Source organism: Amblyraja radiata, chromosome 8, assembly GCF_010909765.2.
Source record: "Amblyraja radiata isolate CabotCenter1 chromosome 8, sAmbRad1.1.pri, whole genome shotgun sequence".
Lineage (NCBI taxonomy): Eukaryota > Metazoa > Chordata > Chondrichthyes > Rajiformes > Rajidae > Amblyraja > Amblyraja radiata.
The window spans coordinates 2,866,410-2,883,477 of NC_045963.1; the positions used below are offsets into that span (position 1 = coordinate 2,866,410).

Sequence of the window (17,068 nt, forward strand, 5' to 3'; positions counted from 1 at the left end):
TTTACAGTCCCAATGGCCTGTGGGAAGACACTCCGTCTCATCCTCTCTGTTTTCACAGCATGACAGCGGAGGCGTTTGCCTGACCATAGCAGCTGGAACAGTCTGTTGCTGGGGTGGTAGGGGTCCCCCATGATCTTGCTGGCTCTGGATCTGCACCTTCTGATGTATAGTTCCTGCAGGGGGGGCGAGTGTAGTTCCCATAGAGCGTTCAGCCAAACGCACTACTCTCTGCAGAGCCAATCCATGGTATATTTTTGTTAGGTATGTGGGAGAGAGATTTTCAAACCAACAGGAAAACGTAAGATTAAAGTTAACTCTGGGGAAAGACAATGATGGAAGGTGATTATTGGTTTATTTCAAAGTAACCATTGTGTCACGAGGATATAAAAATCCTATAGTTACTGTGGTTTGTTGAAGCAGTTTGGGTCTCCTCAAACTGCTTCCCGATGTACATTGGTAAGGCCTTTAATAAACCGACTTGCTCGATAGACTCACCACTGGTCTATAAGCTGTTTTATTTTGTGTCCGTGCCTATTTGAGTCAAGTCAGATATAGGGTATGAGTGTAGCACAACATCCCCTCTTACATACTGCCTGTCCCACTGAGTTACTCTAGCATTTTGTATCTACCTTCATAGTAGACCTGCATCTACACATGTATGATGTGCTCCCAGGTTTACTTCTGATTTATGGGGTAGTTTTGTGCTGGAGGTCAGGGCCGCACATGTGATTCCACTATCTTCCCACAGGCTGAAGGCAAGTTTGAAAGCCAGCGGCCATATTTGTTTTTGTCTATGTTTCTAAATCAAGTGAGCGTGTTCTTTAACTCCCCCTCCCATTCCCACACTGACCTTTCTGCCCTGGGCCTCCTCCACTGTCAGAGTGAGGCCCAACGCAAATTGGAGGAACAGCACCTCATATTTCCCTCGGGCAGCTTACACCCCAGTGGTATGAATATTGACTTCTCTAACTTCAAGTAACCTTTGCTTTCCCTCTCTTGCCATCCCACCCTAATCCTAGTTCTCCAACCAATCTGACTGTCCTCCTGATTACATTTTATCTTTGTATCTTTGTCATCATCTCCGAGCTAACAATGATCTATTCTACATTTTCCTTGATCTACGTCCCCTTTGATCTCTTGCTTTCACACCTTACCCTTCCATATCTCTGGGTCCTCCTCTCCCTTGACTGTGTCTGAAGAAGGGTGTCGACCCAAAACGTCATCATTTCCTTCTATCCAGACATGCTGCCTGTTCTGCTGAGTTAAGGGCCTGTCCCACTGTACGAGCTAATTCAAGAGTTCTCCCGAGTTTCCCCTGATTCGAACTCGGAGAATTACGGTAATAGCCGCTCGTAGGTACTCGGGGCTCTCGTGGACATTTTTCAACATGTTGAAAAATCTTCACGAGTCTTCACGATCTTACCGCGTTTCCCGAGTACCTGCCGTTAGCGTTACGAGCCGCTAAGAGACGTCCCGAGCTCCGACGTACCCGCAACGTACATCCTACGTGCTGACCATGAGTTTGATTTTTTTTTTTAACTCGGGAGAGCCTCGTACAGTGGGACAGGCCCTTAACTCCAGCATTTTGTGTCTGTCTCACTTCAAGCCATTTTGTGTATGACCATATGCGGACAGAATCAATGTTTCGAACCTTCTGCTGAAGGAACACAGAGGCTATTTTCAAATAACATGCCATTAATTGTTTTCATTTCAGAAGCTATTGTTTTCCCTGGGTGGTTCATTCCTGTACTACGCCGATCACTTCAAACTCTACAGTGGTTTTTGTGCAAACCACAGAAAGGCTCAGAAAGTTTTGGAAAGAGGTAAGATATAAATATTAGTTATTAGTTAATTATTAATTAATAGTTAGTATGTTTTAGGAGTTGAGATTATGTTGGCTGTTTGTGCAAGATTGGTTCTTGTTGCACCATAGTTTGATACCAGAACAGGACAGAAACACGGGTGGCGCAGCAGTAGAGTTGCTGCCTTGCAGACCTTGCAGCGCCGGAGACCCGGGTTCGATCCTGACCACGGGTGCTGTCTGTACGGAGTTTGTACGTTCTGCCCGTGACCTGCGTGGGTTTTCTCAGAGTTCTTCGGTTTCCTCCCACACTCCAAAGGCGTACAGGTTTGTAGGTTAATTGGCTTGGTATTAATGTAAAAATTGTCCCTTGTGTGTGTAGGGTAGTGTTAATGTGCGGGGATCGCTGGTCGGTGCAGACTCAGTGGGCCGAAGGGCCTGTTTCCACAATGTAGCTCTAAAACTAAACTAAAAGTTAATACATTTTGGGAGTTGAGATTGTGTTAGTTGTTTGTGCAAGATTGTCTCTTTTTGCACAGTAGATTTAAAACAGTACAACACAGAAACATTGTACCAAACATGATGCCAAGACTATCTGTAATCTCCCTGCACACAATCCCTATCTCTCTATTACCTAAGGGCTTATTCACACACCTATCCAAAAGTCTCTTTCATATCACACCATCATATCTGCCTTATCCACCACCCTCGGCAGCATGTTCCAGGTATTCCCCACCCACCGTGTTCAATAAAGCACTTGCCCCACACATCTCCTTTAAGCTTTGTCTCTCTCACCACTCTCTCATCAGCCTTAGCAGGTGGGACTAGTGTAAAGGGGCTGTCCCACTGCGGCGACCTAATCTGCGAGTTCAGACATTCAAACTCGAGGGCGCTCGCATGGAAAACCTCGAGCTGGATCGACCGCCAGCGATGAAACCGCGAGCTGGATCGAAAGCACGCACACGCACACTCGCGCACACACACACACACACAGACACACACAGACACACACACACACACACACACACACACACACACACACACACACACACACACCACACACACACACACACACACACACACCACACACACACACACACACTCACACACACACACAGACACACAGACACACACACAGACTCTCACACACCACACACACACACACACACACACACACACACACACACACACACACACACACACACACACACAACACACAGCAGGGGAGGGGGGGCGCTGTCTGAAATTCACACCCGCGATGAAGAGGAAGGTAAAAGATGGCTGCACAGTGTACGGTAAGTCCTTGAGAGAGGGGAAGCGAAGGAGAGAGAAGGGAGAGAGGGAGTGGAGACACTTTTAAGAAGTTTAATAAAGTTTAGCGGCCATTTAACCTACCGGTTGGTTTTCCTTGATTCTGAAAACTCCAAATAGCCAATTAAAATGCCCGGTCAGTGAAGGCGATTGCCTACGGCTGCCCTCGACTGCCTGTAACTAAATAGCAACCTCACTCCACTGCACTACGAGTTCAAAAGAAACATGGCGACCAATTTTTACTTGCGGAAATTTTTTTAACATGCATAAAAATTTTCTGCGACCTAGCTAACTTCCCTCGAGCATGAAGGAGAGTTCCAGTGACCTCATAGATCCTCCTAGGACCACGTGTCAACCATGCTGCAAGTTTGAGTCGAGGGCAAACTCTTCTAAACTCGCAGATTAGGTCGCCGCAGTGGGACAGCCCCTTAACTGGGACATGTTGGCCGGTGTGGGCAAGTTGGGCGGGAGGGCGTGTTTCCACCCTGTATCACTATAAACCTGTGCCCTCTAGTGTTTGACTTCCATCCTCGGGAAAAGGTTCTGAGTGCCTACCCTACCCTGTGCCCTATTGAGAATGGAGTTTAATTGATGAACCCTCATTTATGGTGAAGATGCAGCAATGGTTAAACACCGTTGAGTTATGATATTCATGTATTTAGTGTGGTCATATTTCTATTGCACTGAAAAAAATGAAACAAGTATGGTACTAGTTTATTATTGTCATGTGTACTGAGACACATTGAAAAAGCTTTGTCCACATGTTATCCAGTCTAATCATACTGTCCACACATATAATCCTGACATACTCAAGTACAAGAGGTAGAGCAAGGGAAAACATGCTGGAGTACAGAATGTAGTGTTACATTCAATCAATCAAAGACGTTATTGTCATTCAAAAATACACCAACAAATACAAATCTGAACGAAATTTTGTTGCATCTGGATCATCGTGCAACATAAAATAACAAAAGGATAAAATAGATAAAATGATAAAATAGATAAAAGATAAAATAGATAATGGTGGCATATTATATGGAATTCAAGAGTCTGATGGCTCGGGGGAAGAAGCTGTTGCAGAACCTGGCCATTGTGTTCTTTATACTGCGATACCTTTTGCTCGAGGGCAGCAGAGTGAACAGCCCATGATGGAGACGTGTGGGGTCTTTTATAATGCTGTTGGCCTTGGACAAGCAACGTTTGCACGCAATGTCCCAGATTGAAGGAAGAGGTCTGGTTACAGAGAACGTGCATATTAAACAATTGCAAGGTCCACAATGAGGTTGGGAGAGCAAAACTACACTTTCTCTGTGCAGTATTTGCAGATCAGTCACTCAAATTATGAGTCATGCTTTTGTAGTTACGCCCACTAGCTTTACAGTAATCGCTCCTTGCCTGGTTCCCTTAGAATTAGAGACGTGCAAGTGTGAAGTCGTACTTGCTATGTAGTTAATAAAGTCTTTGGATCTTTATCATGGTGTAAGGCTCCAGTTATTATGCAGACAAAACTCAACAGTATTCAAAACTACATTTAAAATATTGTGTTCAGTTCTGGGCACCATGTTATAGGAAAGATATTGCCAAGCTTGAAAAGGTTCAGAAAAGATTTACGAGGATGTTGCCAGGACTAGAGGGTGTGAGCTATAGGGAGAGGTTAAGTAGGCTGGGTCTCTATTCCATGCTGCGCAGGAGGATGAGGGGAGATCTTATAAAGGTGTATAAAATCATGAGAGGAATAGATCGGGTAGATGTCTTTTATCCAGAGTAGGGGAATCGAGGACCAGAGGACATAGGTTCAAGATGAAGGGGAAAAGATTTAATAGGAATCCGAGGGGTAACTTTTTCACACAGATGGTGGCGGGTGTATGGAACAAGCTGCCAGAGGAGGTAGTTGAGATTGGGACTATCCCATCGTTTAAGAAACAGTTGGACAGGGACATGGATAGGACAAGTTTGGAGGGTTATGGGCCAAGCGCAGGCAGGTGGGACGTGTAGCTGAGACATTGTTGGCCGGTGTGGGCGAGTTGGGCCGAGGGGCCTGTTTCCACACTGTATCATTCCATGCCTCTACACCCCAAAGATAGACACAAAAAGCTGGAGTAACTCAGCAGGTCAGACAGCATCTCTGGAGAAAAGGACCAGGTTACGTTTTGGGTCAGAGACCCTTCTTTGGACCCGAAACGTCACCTATTCCTTTTCTCCAGAGATGCTGTCTGACCCGCTGAGCTACTCCATCTATTTGTGCCTATCTTTGGTTTAAACTAGCATCTGCAGTTCCTTCATACACTAATCTACACCCTTATTTTATGAGAAGACTCCTCAGTGGTCTGGTGCAGTACGGAAGTAGCTGTCCCTGAATCTGGCAGTTCATTCTTTCAAGCATTCGTATTTTCAATTCTGTGATTGAAATGGCAAACACTATGCCACACACCTCAAAACATTTTGTTACTAATAACATAGAAACATAGAAAATAGGTGCAGAAGGAGGCCATTCGGCCCTTCAAGCCAGCACCGCCATTCATTGTGATCATGGCTGATTGTCCCCAATCAGTATCCCGTGCCTGCCTTCTCCCCATATCCCTTGATTCCACTAGCCCCTAGAGCTCCATCTAACTCTCTCTTAAATCCATCCAGTGATTTTGCCTCCACTGCCCTCTGTGGCAGGGAATTCCACAAATTCACAACTCTCTGGGTGAAAAAGTTTTTTCTCACCTCAGTCTTAAATGACCTCTCCTTTATTCTAAGACTGTGGCCCCTGGTTCTGGACTCGCCCAACATTGGGAACATTTTTCCTGCATCTAGCTTGTCCAGTCCTTTTATAATTTTACATGTTTCTATAAGATTCCCCCTCATCCTTGTAAACCCCAGTGTAGTCAAACATAACATCCACAAAGCCATTGATTTTTTTCCAGTGCAGTTGCTGTTTGTATACTTGACTTCACTGCAGCAGTATTTCTGTTCAAACTCAAGGGTATAAGTAGAAACCTGAGCCATGGCCTTTATTCTTTGTATTCTCAGAAAATTAATCTTAAATCTGTTAAATTCCAGCTAAAACTGATAAAGCCTTTAAAGAATTTTTGGATGCGCGAAACCCTACAAAGCAACATTCTTTTACCTTGGAATCGTACCTCATCAAGCCCGTGCAGAGAGTATTGAAATATCCTCTACTGCTGAAAGAGCTAGTCTCTCTCACTGATACAGAGAGTGAAGAGCACTATCATCTAACAGGTCAGTACTAAAAGCATGCCAGAGATGAAGGGACAATTGTCCTCCACACAATCGGAGATGGTGTTTTCAGTCAGTGTGGCCAAGTCAGAGCCTGTGGTGGGTCGACCTGTCAATGCAGTGAAAGAATACGAGTGCCTTTGGTGTCTTGAGGCAGTGTGGGAAATGGTGGGGATGCACTTGGAGCCCTCTCAAAATTGGATGCCAAGTTATTGAGGCAAGACATTTCAAGTGAGAGACAGAAATGTTCTTGCTGCCTGATTCTCAATGTTTTCCAGCTTCATAATAGCTTTAAACTGAATTTGCTCAGTGTTTGCTAACTCAATGTATTTTTGCTTATTGTTACAGAGATAGAATTTTTTTAGAATTGTCTGAGCTTTTGTCATCTTTAATGTGAAGGAATTCACTATTTCCAGTGGAGCAAGCCCAATGACCCCTGAAGAAGGGGCTCCACCTGAAACCTAGGTTTCTCACCTATTCATAAGGCCATAAGTGGGAAGGAGTAGAATTAGGCCATTTGGCCCATCAAGTCTGCTCTGCCAATCAATCATGGCTGATCCATCTCTCCCTCGTAACCCCATACTCCCGCCTTCACTCCACAACCTCTGACACCCGTACTAATCAAGAATCTATCTATCTCAGCCTTAAAAATATCCATTGACTTGGTCTCCACAGCCTTCTGTGGCAAATAATTCCACAGATTCACCACACTCTGACTAAAGAAATTTCTCCTCATCTCCTTCCTAAAAGAAAGTCCTTTAATTCTATGTCCTCTGGTCCTAGACTCTCCCACTAGTGGAAACATTCTCTCCACATCCACTCCATCCAAGCCTTTCACTATTCAGTACATTTCAATGAGGTCTCCCCTCATTCTCCTAAACTCAAACGTCTGGTCCAGATGAGGCTTCCTATCCTTTTCTCCAGAGATGCCGTCTGACCCGCTGAGCTACTCCAGTTTTTTGTGTCTGTCGCTATTTCCAGGTGGTTTTATTGATTGGCGCAGAGTATTATGGTATTTTTCTGAAGTGATCGCATTTCTGGAGTCGCCATAAGCTTTTTGTACGGGGAGGTTGGAACTGCTGGGTTGATTAACTGGTGGGCTGAAGCACAGCAGTGGTAGAGGAAGAGATGAAAACCGCGGCAACATTATCTTTCACCATCTTTCTTCAATGACTAAAAAAAGGTGATCAGGAGAGACACATGTCTGATAATTTCTACCCCCAACCTCCAACTGAAGAATTTCCACTGCTGGTTACGATTCTTTTTATTCTTTCACTTATGCTGTTTTTTCTCTCTTGTTCTTGCAAGACCATGATATAAGGAAGCTGGCATATATGATCAGTTTAGTTTAGAAACAGGCCCTTCGGCCCACAGAGTCCGCCCCGAACAGCGATCCCCGCACATTAACACTATCCTACACACACTAGGGACAATTTACAATTATACCAATTAACCTATAAACCTGTACGTCTTTGGAGTGTGGGAGGAAACTGGAGATCCCGGAGAAAACCCATGCGGGTCATGGGGAGAATGAACAAACTCCATACAGACTATATGCATAGTCTGGATAGAACCGGGTCCCTGGCGCTGTAAGGCAGCAACTCTACCGCTGCGCCACCGTGCCACCCTGTTGTCTCATCCTAATATTCCCCAACCAGTTACTCTGCTTGCTGTGTGTTTAACACTGTGCCAGTGTTACACAAGAGGCACCAGCTTACTCCAAACTGTCCTCCTGATGTTTGGTTTGGGTTCTGCAGCCCAGGTCTAAATCAAAGATTATTGGTCTCTAAATGGATACAAGCTAAATTCCGCAGCAAAGCAAGAGCGAATGCTCCAGACATCATTGCACTGTTTGAACAGTTGTTTAAAAGCCACAAAGGAAAATTGTTCAGATTGTGGAAGGCCTTTAATTTAAGGCACAAGAACATCGTAGAAGTACCTTAATTACAATATGCATTATTCTAGTTTCAGTTTGTATATTCATGTTCAAAAGTGACAAGAGCAAATTTAGGCAGTTGTTTCCCATCAAGTCCACTCTGCCATTCAATCATGGCTGATCAAACTTTCCCTCTCAACCCCATTTCCCTGTCACCCTTGACACCTGTACTGATCAAGAATCTATCTATCTCTGCCTTAAAAATATCCATTGACTTGGCCTCCACAGCCTTCTGTGGCAATGACTTCCACAGATTCACCACCCTCTGACTAAAGAAAGTTCCTTCCAAAAGGATGTCAACAGACAATGGGTGCAGGAGTAGGCCATTCGGCCCTTCGAGCCAGCACCGTCATTCAATGTGATCATGGCTGATCATCCCAAATCAGTACCCCGTTCCTGCCTTCTTCCCATATCCCCTGACTCCGCTATCTTTAAGAGCCCTATCTAGCTCTCTCTTGAAAGTATCCAGAAAACCAACCTCTACCGCCCTCTGAGGCAGAGAATTCCGCAGACTCACAACTCTCTGTGTGAAAAAGTGTTTCCTCATCTCTGTTGTAAATGACTTACCCCTTATTCTTAAACTGTGGCCCCTGGTTCTGGACTCCCCCAACATCGGGAACATGTTTCCTGCCTCTGGCGTGTCCAAACCCTTAATAATGTTATATGTTTCAATCAGATGTCCTCTCATTCTTCTAAATTCCAAAGTATACAATCCCAGCTGCTCCATTCACTCAGCATATGACAGTCCCGCCATCCCGGGAATTAACCTTGTAAACCTACGCTGCACTCCCTCAATAGCAAGAATATTCTTCCTCAAATTAGGGGACCAAAACTGCACACAATACTCCAGGTGTGGTCTCACTAGCGCCCCATACAACTGCAGAAGGACCTCTTTGCTCTTATCCTCAACTCCCCTTGTTATGAAGGCCAACATGCCACTCGCTTTCTTCACTGCCTGCTGTACCTGCATGCTTACTTTCATTGACTGATGAACAAGGACCCCCAGATCCCGTTGTACTCCTCATTTCCCAACTTGACACCATTTAGATAATAATCTGCCTTCCTCACATTTATCCACATTAAACTGCATCTGCCATGCATCTGCCCACTCAGCCAACCTGTCCAAGACACCCTGCATTCTCATAGCATCCTCCTCACAGTTCACACTGCCACCAAGCTTGGTGTCATCTGCAAATTTGCTAATGTTACTTTGAATTCCTTTATCTAAATCATTGATGTATATTGTCAACAGCTGCGGTCCCAGCACCAAGCCTTGCGGTTCCCCACTAGTCACTGCCTGCCATTCTGAAAGGGACCCGTTAATCCCTACTCTTTGTTTCCTGTCTGCCAACCAATTTTCTATCCATGTCAGCACTCTACCCCCAATACCATGTGCCCTAATGTTGCCCACTAATCTCCTATGTGGGACCTTATCAAATGCTTTCTGAAATTCCAGGAACACTACATCCACTGGCTCTCCCTTGTCCATTTTCCTAGTTACATCCTCAAAAAATTCCAGAAGATTAGTCGAGCATGATTTCCCCTTCGTAAATCCATGCTGACTCGGACCGATCCTGTTATTGCTATCCAAATATGCCGCTATTTCATCTTTTATAATTGACTCCAGCATCTTCCCCACCTAACTAGTATATAACTGGTATATAATTCCCTGTTTTCTCTCTCCCGCCTTTCTTAAAAAGTGGGATAACATTAGCTACCCACCAATCCACAGGAACTGATCCTGAATCTATAGAACATTGAACAATGATCACCAATGTATCCACGATTTCTAGAGCCACTTCCTTAAGTACCCTGGGATGCAGACCATCAGGCCCTGGGGATTTATCAGCCTTCAGTCCCATCAGTCTATCCAACACCATTTACTGCCTAATGTGGATTTCCTTCAGTTCCTCCGTCACCCCAGATCCTCTGGCCACTAGTACATCAGGAAGATTGTTTGTGTCCTCCTTAAGGGCCTGTCCCACTGTACGAGGTAATTCAAGAGTTCTCCTGAGTTTCCCCTGATTCGAACTCGGAGAATTACGGTAATAGCCGCTCTTAGGTACTCGGGGCTCTCGTGGACATTTTTCAGCATGTTGAAAAATCTTCACAAGCTTACCGCGTTTCCCGAGTACCTGCCGTTAGCATTACGAGCCGCTAAGAGACGTCTCAAGCTCCGACGTACCCGCTACATACATTCTACGTGCTTACCACGAGTTTGATTTTTTTTTAAACTCGGGAGAGCTCTTGAATTATCTCGTACAGTGGGACAGGCCCTTCCTTTAGTGAAGATGGATCCAAAGTACTTGTTCAACTCATCAGCTATTTTGTTGTTCTCCATAATATTTTCACCTTTTTCAGTCTTCAAGGGTCCAACTTTGGTCTTAACTATTTTTTTCCTCTTCACATACCTAAAGAAGCTTTTACAATCCTCCTTTATATTCTTGGCTAGCTTGCCTTCGCACCTCATCTTTTCTCCCCGTATTGCCTTTTTAGTTATCTTCTGTTGCTCTTTAAACATTACCCAATCCTCTTGCTTCCTGCTCATCTTTGCTATGTTGATCTTCTTCTCTGTTTTACCAGTCTACCAGCATGTTGAAATCTCCCATAACCACCGTAGCATTACCTTAACTACATGCCAATTTTAACTCCTGATTCAACTTGCACCTTATATCCAGGCTACTGTTTGGGGGCCTGTAGATAACTCCCATTAGGGTCTTTTTACCCTTACAATTCCTTAGTTCTACCCATACTGACCACATCTCCTGTTTCAATGTCACCCCTTGCAAGGGACTGAATTTCATTCCTCACCAACAGAGCTACCCCACCCCCTCTGCCCACCTGTCTGTCTTTTCGATAGGAGGTATACCCTTGAATATTCAGTTCCCAGCCCTGACCCTCTGTAATTCCCACAACATCATATTTGCCAATTTCTAACTGAGCCTCAAGCTCGTCTACTTTATTTCTTATACTTCACGCATTCATATACAACACTTTATCTTCGGTATTCACCTCCCCTCTCACACTGTTGGCCCTGCCCTTACTCTCTTATCACTTTTTGAACTTTCCTTCCCATTAGGTCTTGTGTAACTTTTCCTGTACTCACTTCCCCTTTAACTCCATCTTTATACTCCCAATTTGTCAATCCCTCCCCCCCACTATTTAGTTTAAATTACGTCCTTTTATTCTGAGGTTATGAAGTCCAGGACTCTCCCACTCGGGTCTCATGGATTATAACTAATATAACTCACCATTATAACTAATGGATCAACTAGGAAGCAGCAGGTTTTAGATTTTGCCCTGCAGTGGTCACAGTGCACTCTTCACCAAATCCAGCATTGACAAACTCGTAGCTCCTGATCTTTTTTCCATTGAAGTTGATATAAACGTAGACATGGTGTAAAGCATGCTGCATTTCTCTGCCACCCTCTTCCCTAGTAAGTGCCTTTAGTTTAGTTTAGAGATATAGCGCAGAAACAGGCCCTTCGGCCCTCCGAGTCCGCACTGACCAGCGATCCCCGCACATTAACACTATCCTACACACACTAGAAACAATTTACATTTATACCAAGCCAATTAATATACAAACCTGTACGTCTTTGGAGTGTGGGAGGAAACTGAATATCTCAGCGAAGACCCACGCAGATCACGGGGAGAACGTACAAACACCGTACAGACAGCACCCGTAGTCGGGATCGAACCCGTGTCTCCGGCGCTGCAAACGCTGTAAGGTAGCAACTCTACCGTAGCGTCACCGTGCCGACCTTCTCCCGAGTTGTGCACATGGCACCCCTTGATAGCCTCAAAAAATGAAAACCTGTTCATTATTTATGAAAATATGGAAAAAATGTTTTTGTTTTTTTAAATGGTAGTTGCGACTGCTGAATATTATATTTTAAATTACAGAAACATTGAAGGCAATGGAGAAAGTGGCCAGTCACATCAACGAGATGCAGAAAATCTATGAGGATTATGGAACCGTTTTTGATCAGCTTATTGCAGAACAGCCTGGAACTAAGAAAGAGGTAAAACTTTTTGAATAGACATTTACTCTTTAGCCTTCTCCAGAATATCCTCACATGCTTCAGTTGTCTCAAGGTTCATTGCTATGAGAGCTGGAACTCAGTGATTGCATTCTGCGGACAGCATTGCAGTGAAATATGACCTCACCTACGCCCTTCTGAGTGGGAGCTTTTGACTAGTGAATCACAAATAAAAATCCTTTTTATTTTCATATTCTTATTCGTGGAACATTAGGACCACTTCTCACATCTTTATCAGTTTGAATGGAACTTTTAATCTGATTTTTAAGGATGTTTTGCTCTTTGTACCAATCTCTAAGATTATTGGACTGTAACTTCAAATTGTCCATTTTTTTTCAGGTCACAGAACTATCAATGGGAGAGCTTTTGTTGTATTCTTCTGTAACTTGGTTGAACCCTTTCCCGTCTCTCAGCCGGATGAGGAAAGATCCTGAACTGACTGTGTTTGGTAAGCGCCATGCTTGGGACTAGCTTTCTAAACTGCGATGCAAGTAAGAATTTCACATTCCCAATCTGCGATGAAAAAAAGATTCTCATCCTAGCAAGGGACTGTGTTTTTCACAGCTTGCTCCAAGAAATGAAGATGTAACAGTGATTTTGCTGAATATTCTTCTTCACCCTTTCGGCACAGAAGGCAATAGAACTGAATATTTTTGCAACTGCTTCGTATTATGAGGGCATACATCATTTATAAACCCGTACAAGAGATATTAATGGGCCTTTTGACTGCATATTTTATTTATTAATTTCGGACTTGAGGTCCAGGCATGGGACAACATTACATAAAAATACATTGCATATAAAAACATCATAAAATACATTTAAAATCTTAGTATATCACATGAAAGTATCATAAATTATATATTAAAAAAACACAATACATGAATTAAAATCCATAATAAAAAAGAATGATCAATGTCCTACAAGGAGACAGCGATACCAGTGTCTCCACAACTGGGATTCGTAGCGTGTAGTGCTAAACCTTATGTTTGACAAGGCCACAATAATTACATTTTTAGAGTCATTTATCCTGCAAATGAATTTATACATATTTGATTTCTTAGGATAGCTTCTAAAGTACTGACTCGTGCAGCCACCAACATGTTACTAGTACTACACCATCTAGGTTTCCTTAGCAGCGTTCTCATGGCATCTCATGCATAGTCCAATCTTGTCCAAACATGCATATTTTTTAATAGGAATGATTATCAGAAATGAATGTGTTCAGTTCTGGGCACCATATTTTAGGAATGATATTGTCAAGCTTGTTCAGAGGATTCCAGAGAAGATTTACGAGGATGTTGCTTGGACTAGATGGTGTGAGCTATAGGGAGAGGTTGATTAGGCTGGGTCTCTATTCCTTAGAGCGCAGGAGGATGAGGGGTGATCTTATAGAGGTGTATAAAATCATGAGAGGAATAGATTGGGTAGATGCACAGAAACTCTTGCCCAGAGTAGGGGAATCGAGGACCAGAGGACATAGGTTCAAGGTGAAGGGGAAAAGATTTAATAGGAATCTGAAGTGTAACTTTTCACAAAGGGTGGTGGATGTATGGAACAAGCTGCCAGAGGAGGTAGTTGAGGCTGGGACTATCCCAATATTTAAGAAACAGTTAGACATGTGCATGTATAGGACAGGTTTGGAGGGAAATGGACCAAACATGGGCAAATGGGACTAGTGTAGCTGGGACATGTTGGCCGGTGTGGGCAAGTTGGGCCGAAGGATCTGTTTCCACAATGTATCACTCTATGACTATGACTTGGCCCTTCCTGCATTTAGATTATTTGTTCATTCCACATCAACTCTTTCACGCCGTCAATTTGATTTTCCAGTCTGGAGACCAAATTTATTACATCAATATTCCTCATCTCAATGTGTAGGAAGAAACTGCAGATAAACCGAAGATAGACACAAAAAGCTGGAGTAACTCAGCGGGACAGGCAGCATCTCTGGAGAAAAGGAATAGGCGATGTTTCGTGTCGAGACCCTGCCTCAGACTGCATAGAACATATGAATGAAAGATATGCAAAAAAGTTGTTAGCTGTGGGCTAGGTGACAACGAGTTGCAGACAATGAAACTCACAGGTCGAGATCCCCTCTCTCTCCCCCCACACCCTAGTCGTTATACTAGTTTCAATGTCATCCTGGTGAATTTCATTGTCTGTCACTTGTTTTCACCTAGCCCAGAGCCCAAGCATGGAAACAGGCCCTTCGACCCACCGAGTCCATACTGACCAGCGATATCTGCAAATTAATATTATTCTAATCACACTAGGGACAATTTTACATTCATACCAAGCCAATTAACTTACAAACCTGTACGTCCTTGGAGTGTGGGAGGAAACCAAAGAGCTAGAAGAAAACCCACGCAGGTCATGGGGAGAACGTACAAACTCCGTTAGGCAGCCCCCATAGTCGGGATCGAACCTGGGTTGAGTCTCGATCTCAAACCTCACCTAGACACAAAAAGCTGGAGTAACTCAGCTGGTCAGACAGCATCTCTGGCGAAAAGGATTAGGTGAAGTTTTGGGGGAGTCTGAAGAAGGGTCTCGACCTGAAACATCAACTATTCCTTTTCTCCAGAGATGCTGCCTGACCCACTGAGTTGCTCCAGCTTTTTGTGTCTAACCTCACCTATCCATGTTCTCCAGAGATGCTGCGTGACCCGCTGAGTTAATCCAACACTTTGTGTCCTTTTGTGCATTAACCAGCATCCCCAGTTCTATATATATATATAGACTATGTTTACATTTATTTTCCGACTTTTTATCTTCCATCATCTTTCAATTAGCAGCTCAGTCATAGAGTGATACAGTGTGGAAACAGGCCCTTTGGCCCAACTTGCCCACACAGACCAACATATCCCAGCTACACTAGTCCCACCTACCCGCATTTGGTCCATACCCCTCCAAACCTGTCCTATCCATGTACCTGGCTAACGGTTTCATATTGTTTACAATAACTTTATAACTGACGTGCAATTCTTTCTACAGTTTTTAGGCGAGCCATCATACTTGTTTATAAGGAGATTTACAAGCTGAAGAAAAAAACTGTAAGTGACATGAATGAACAGTGCCAATTTTATAATTGCCCGATTGCTGAAAAGATTCGCAGTGTATGAAATATTTGACTCCAAAAACCTCTTCCATCCCCAGGGTACAGTTCCACGTTCCACTTGCATCTATGGTGATATTGATCAGTTTAAGTTCAAATGGTTGATTCCACTGTCGGCTCTTCAGGTCCGGCTGGGCAATGCTGCAGGTAATTTAATTTAAACAAAATTACAATGAGTTGTGTATTTACGGCGCAGTGGCTTAGATAGTTAGATATAGAGAGTTCGAATTAGCTCCTAGGGATAACGGAATCAAGGGATATGGGGAGAAAGCAGGAACGGGGTACTGATTTCGGATGATCAGCTTCGGGAGCCGCGGTCTCTGGTAAGAAGCGGCTGATTCGGAGGTACAAGCCGCTGAGAATGTTCTTCCGTTCCGACGTCGGAGTTCCATCATCCTGGCGAGCGGGCCCATAGCGGCAACTGCGGGGGGGGGGGGGGCTCGGGAGGCCCCGACCACGGATGAACAACAGAACAACAGAGGAGGATGCTGAACTTTGGTGCCTTCCCTCAGAGTGGGAAGCTTTGATTCCGCTGTGTGGGGATGTTTGTGTTAAAGACTTTCGTATGTTGTGTTCTTTATTTTGACCATGTATGGTGACCATGCCAGAGGGTGGGGAATCTGTGGAGTTAACTGCACTCTTTAGATGCACTGTAACGGTTGACACCCTGTTTTTGGGGGTATGTCTGCTACTACTCTTGCGATGGTCGTAACAATATCATTAATCTGAGGTTGAAGATAACTGAAGACTGAAGGATATGCTGGGCTATGAGTTCACAAACTGTGGCAGATTACAGTTCTATTACAACAGGTGGTCAACAGTGCTATCAAAACCTCTATTGTACTACACGTTATACCACGTGTGAGTTTGTGTGGTGTTAAACATAGAAAATACAGAGCCCTCCATAATGTTTGGGACCACAGCAATTTCTACATGGTGAAACCAAAATGTATAAAAATGGCCTTTATTAAAATCTGACAATGTGCACTTTAACCAAATGTGATTTTTTTTCTATTACAAATATCAAATTGTGGAGTACAGAGGCAAATAAATAAATGATGGGTCTTTGTTCCAAACATTATGGAGGGCACTGTGGGTGCAAGAGTAGGCCATTCGGTCCTTCGAGCCAGCACCGCCATTCAATATGATCATGGCTGATCATCCAAAATCAGTACCCCGTTCCTGCTTTTTCCACATATCCCTTGATTCCGTCATCTTTAAGAGCTAAATCTAACTCTCTCTTAAACATCCAGTGAATTTACCTCCACTGCCTTCTGTGGCAGAGAATTCCACTTTTTGATAACAAAGAAATATGTTTTTTATAGTAGTGGTACTACAACCTTTATTTCTATGAAGAGCATGACGGATGAAGGAATACATGGTCTTCAGAGGTAGTCTATGTCATAAGAGAGAAATATTGAGCATAGTGTGAAATAGGCTGTCAGTTGGTTACCACTTATTGTGTAGATCTGGTGTAAGTTCAGTCCCTCTGCTCCCGTGCATGTCAAATCTCCAGTAACAAACACCATTAAGAAAGATGATGAGGTAGTTTGCCAGATTGTCATACTTGTCGGTGAGTATGTCATAGCATGTATGCACTACATCCTTGGATTGTTACTAACTTGCACTGAAGTAGC

At 43.8% G+C, this 17,068-nt stretch overlaps 1 protein-coding gene across 3 annotated transcripts in view; it reads left to right on the plus strand.

Moving 5' to 3' along the window:
• Positions 1-17,068, plus strand: part of tiam2 (TIAM Rac1 associated GEF 2) — a 276,975-nt gene that overhangs the window by 251,362 nt on the left and 8,545 nt on the right. For all 3 annotated transcript variants that reach the window (XM_033025042.1, XM_033025044.1, XM_033025043.1), the window contains 6 exons: positions 1,715-1,823; positions 6,161-6,340; positions 12,180-12,298; positions 12,656-12,764; positions 15,311-15,369; positions 15,473-15,578. In XM_033025042.1, the coding sequence (XP_032880933.1) occupies positions 1,715-1,823; positions 6,161-6,340; positions 12,180-12,298; positions 12,656-12,764; positions 15,311-15,369; positions 15,473-15,578 (682 nt within the window). The remainder of the gene's footprint in view (positions 1-1,714; positions 1,824-6,160; positions 6,341-12,179; positions 12,299-12,655; positions 12,765-15,310; positions 15,370-15,472; positions 15,579-17,068) is intronic.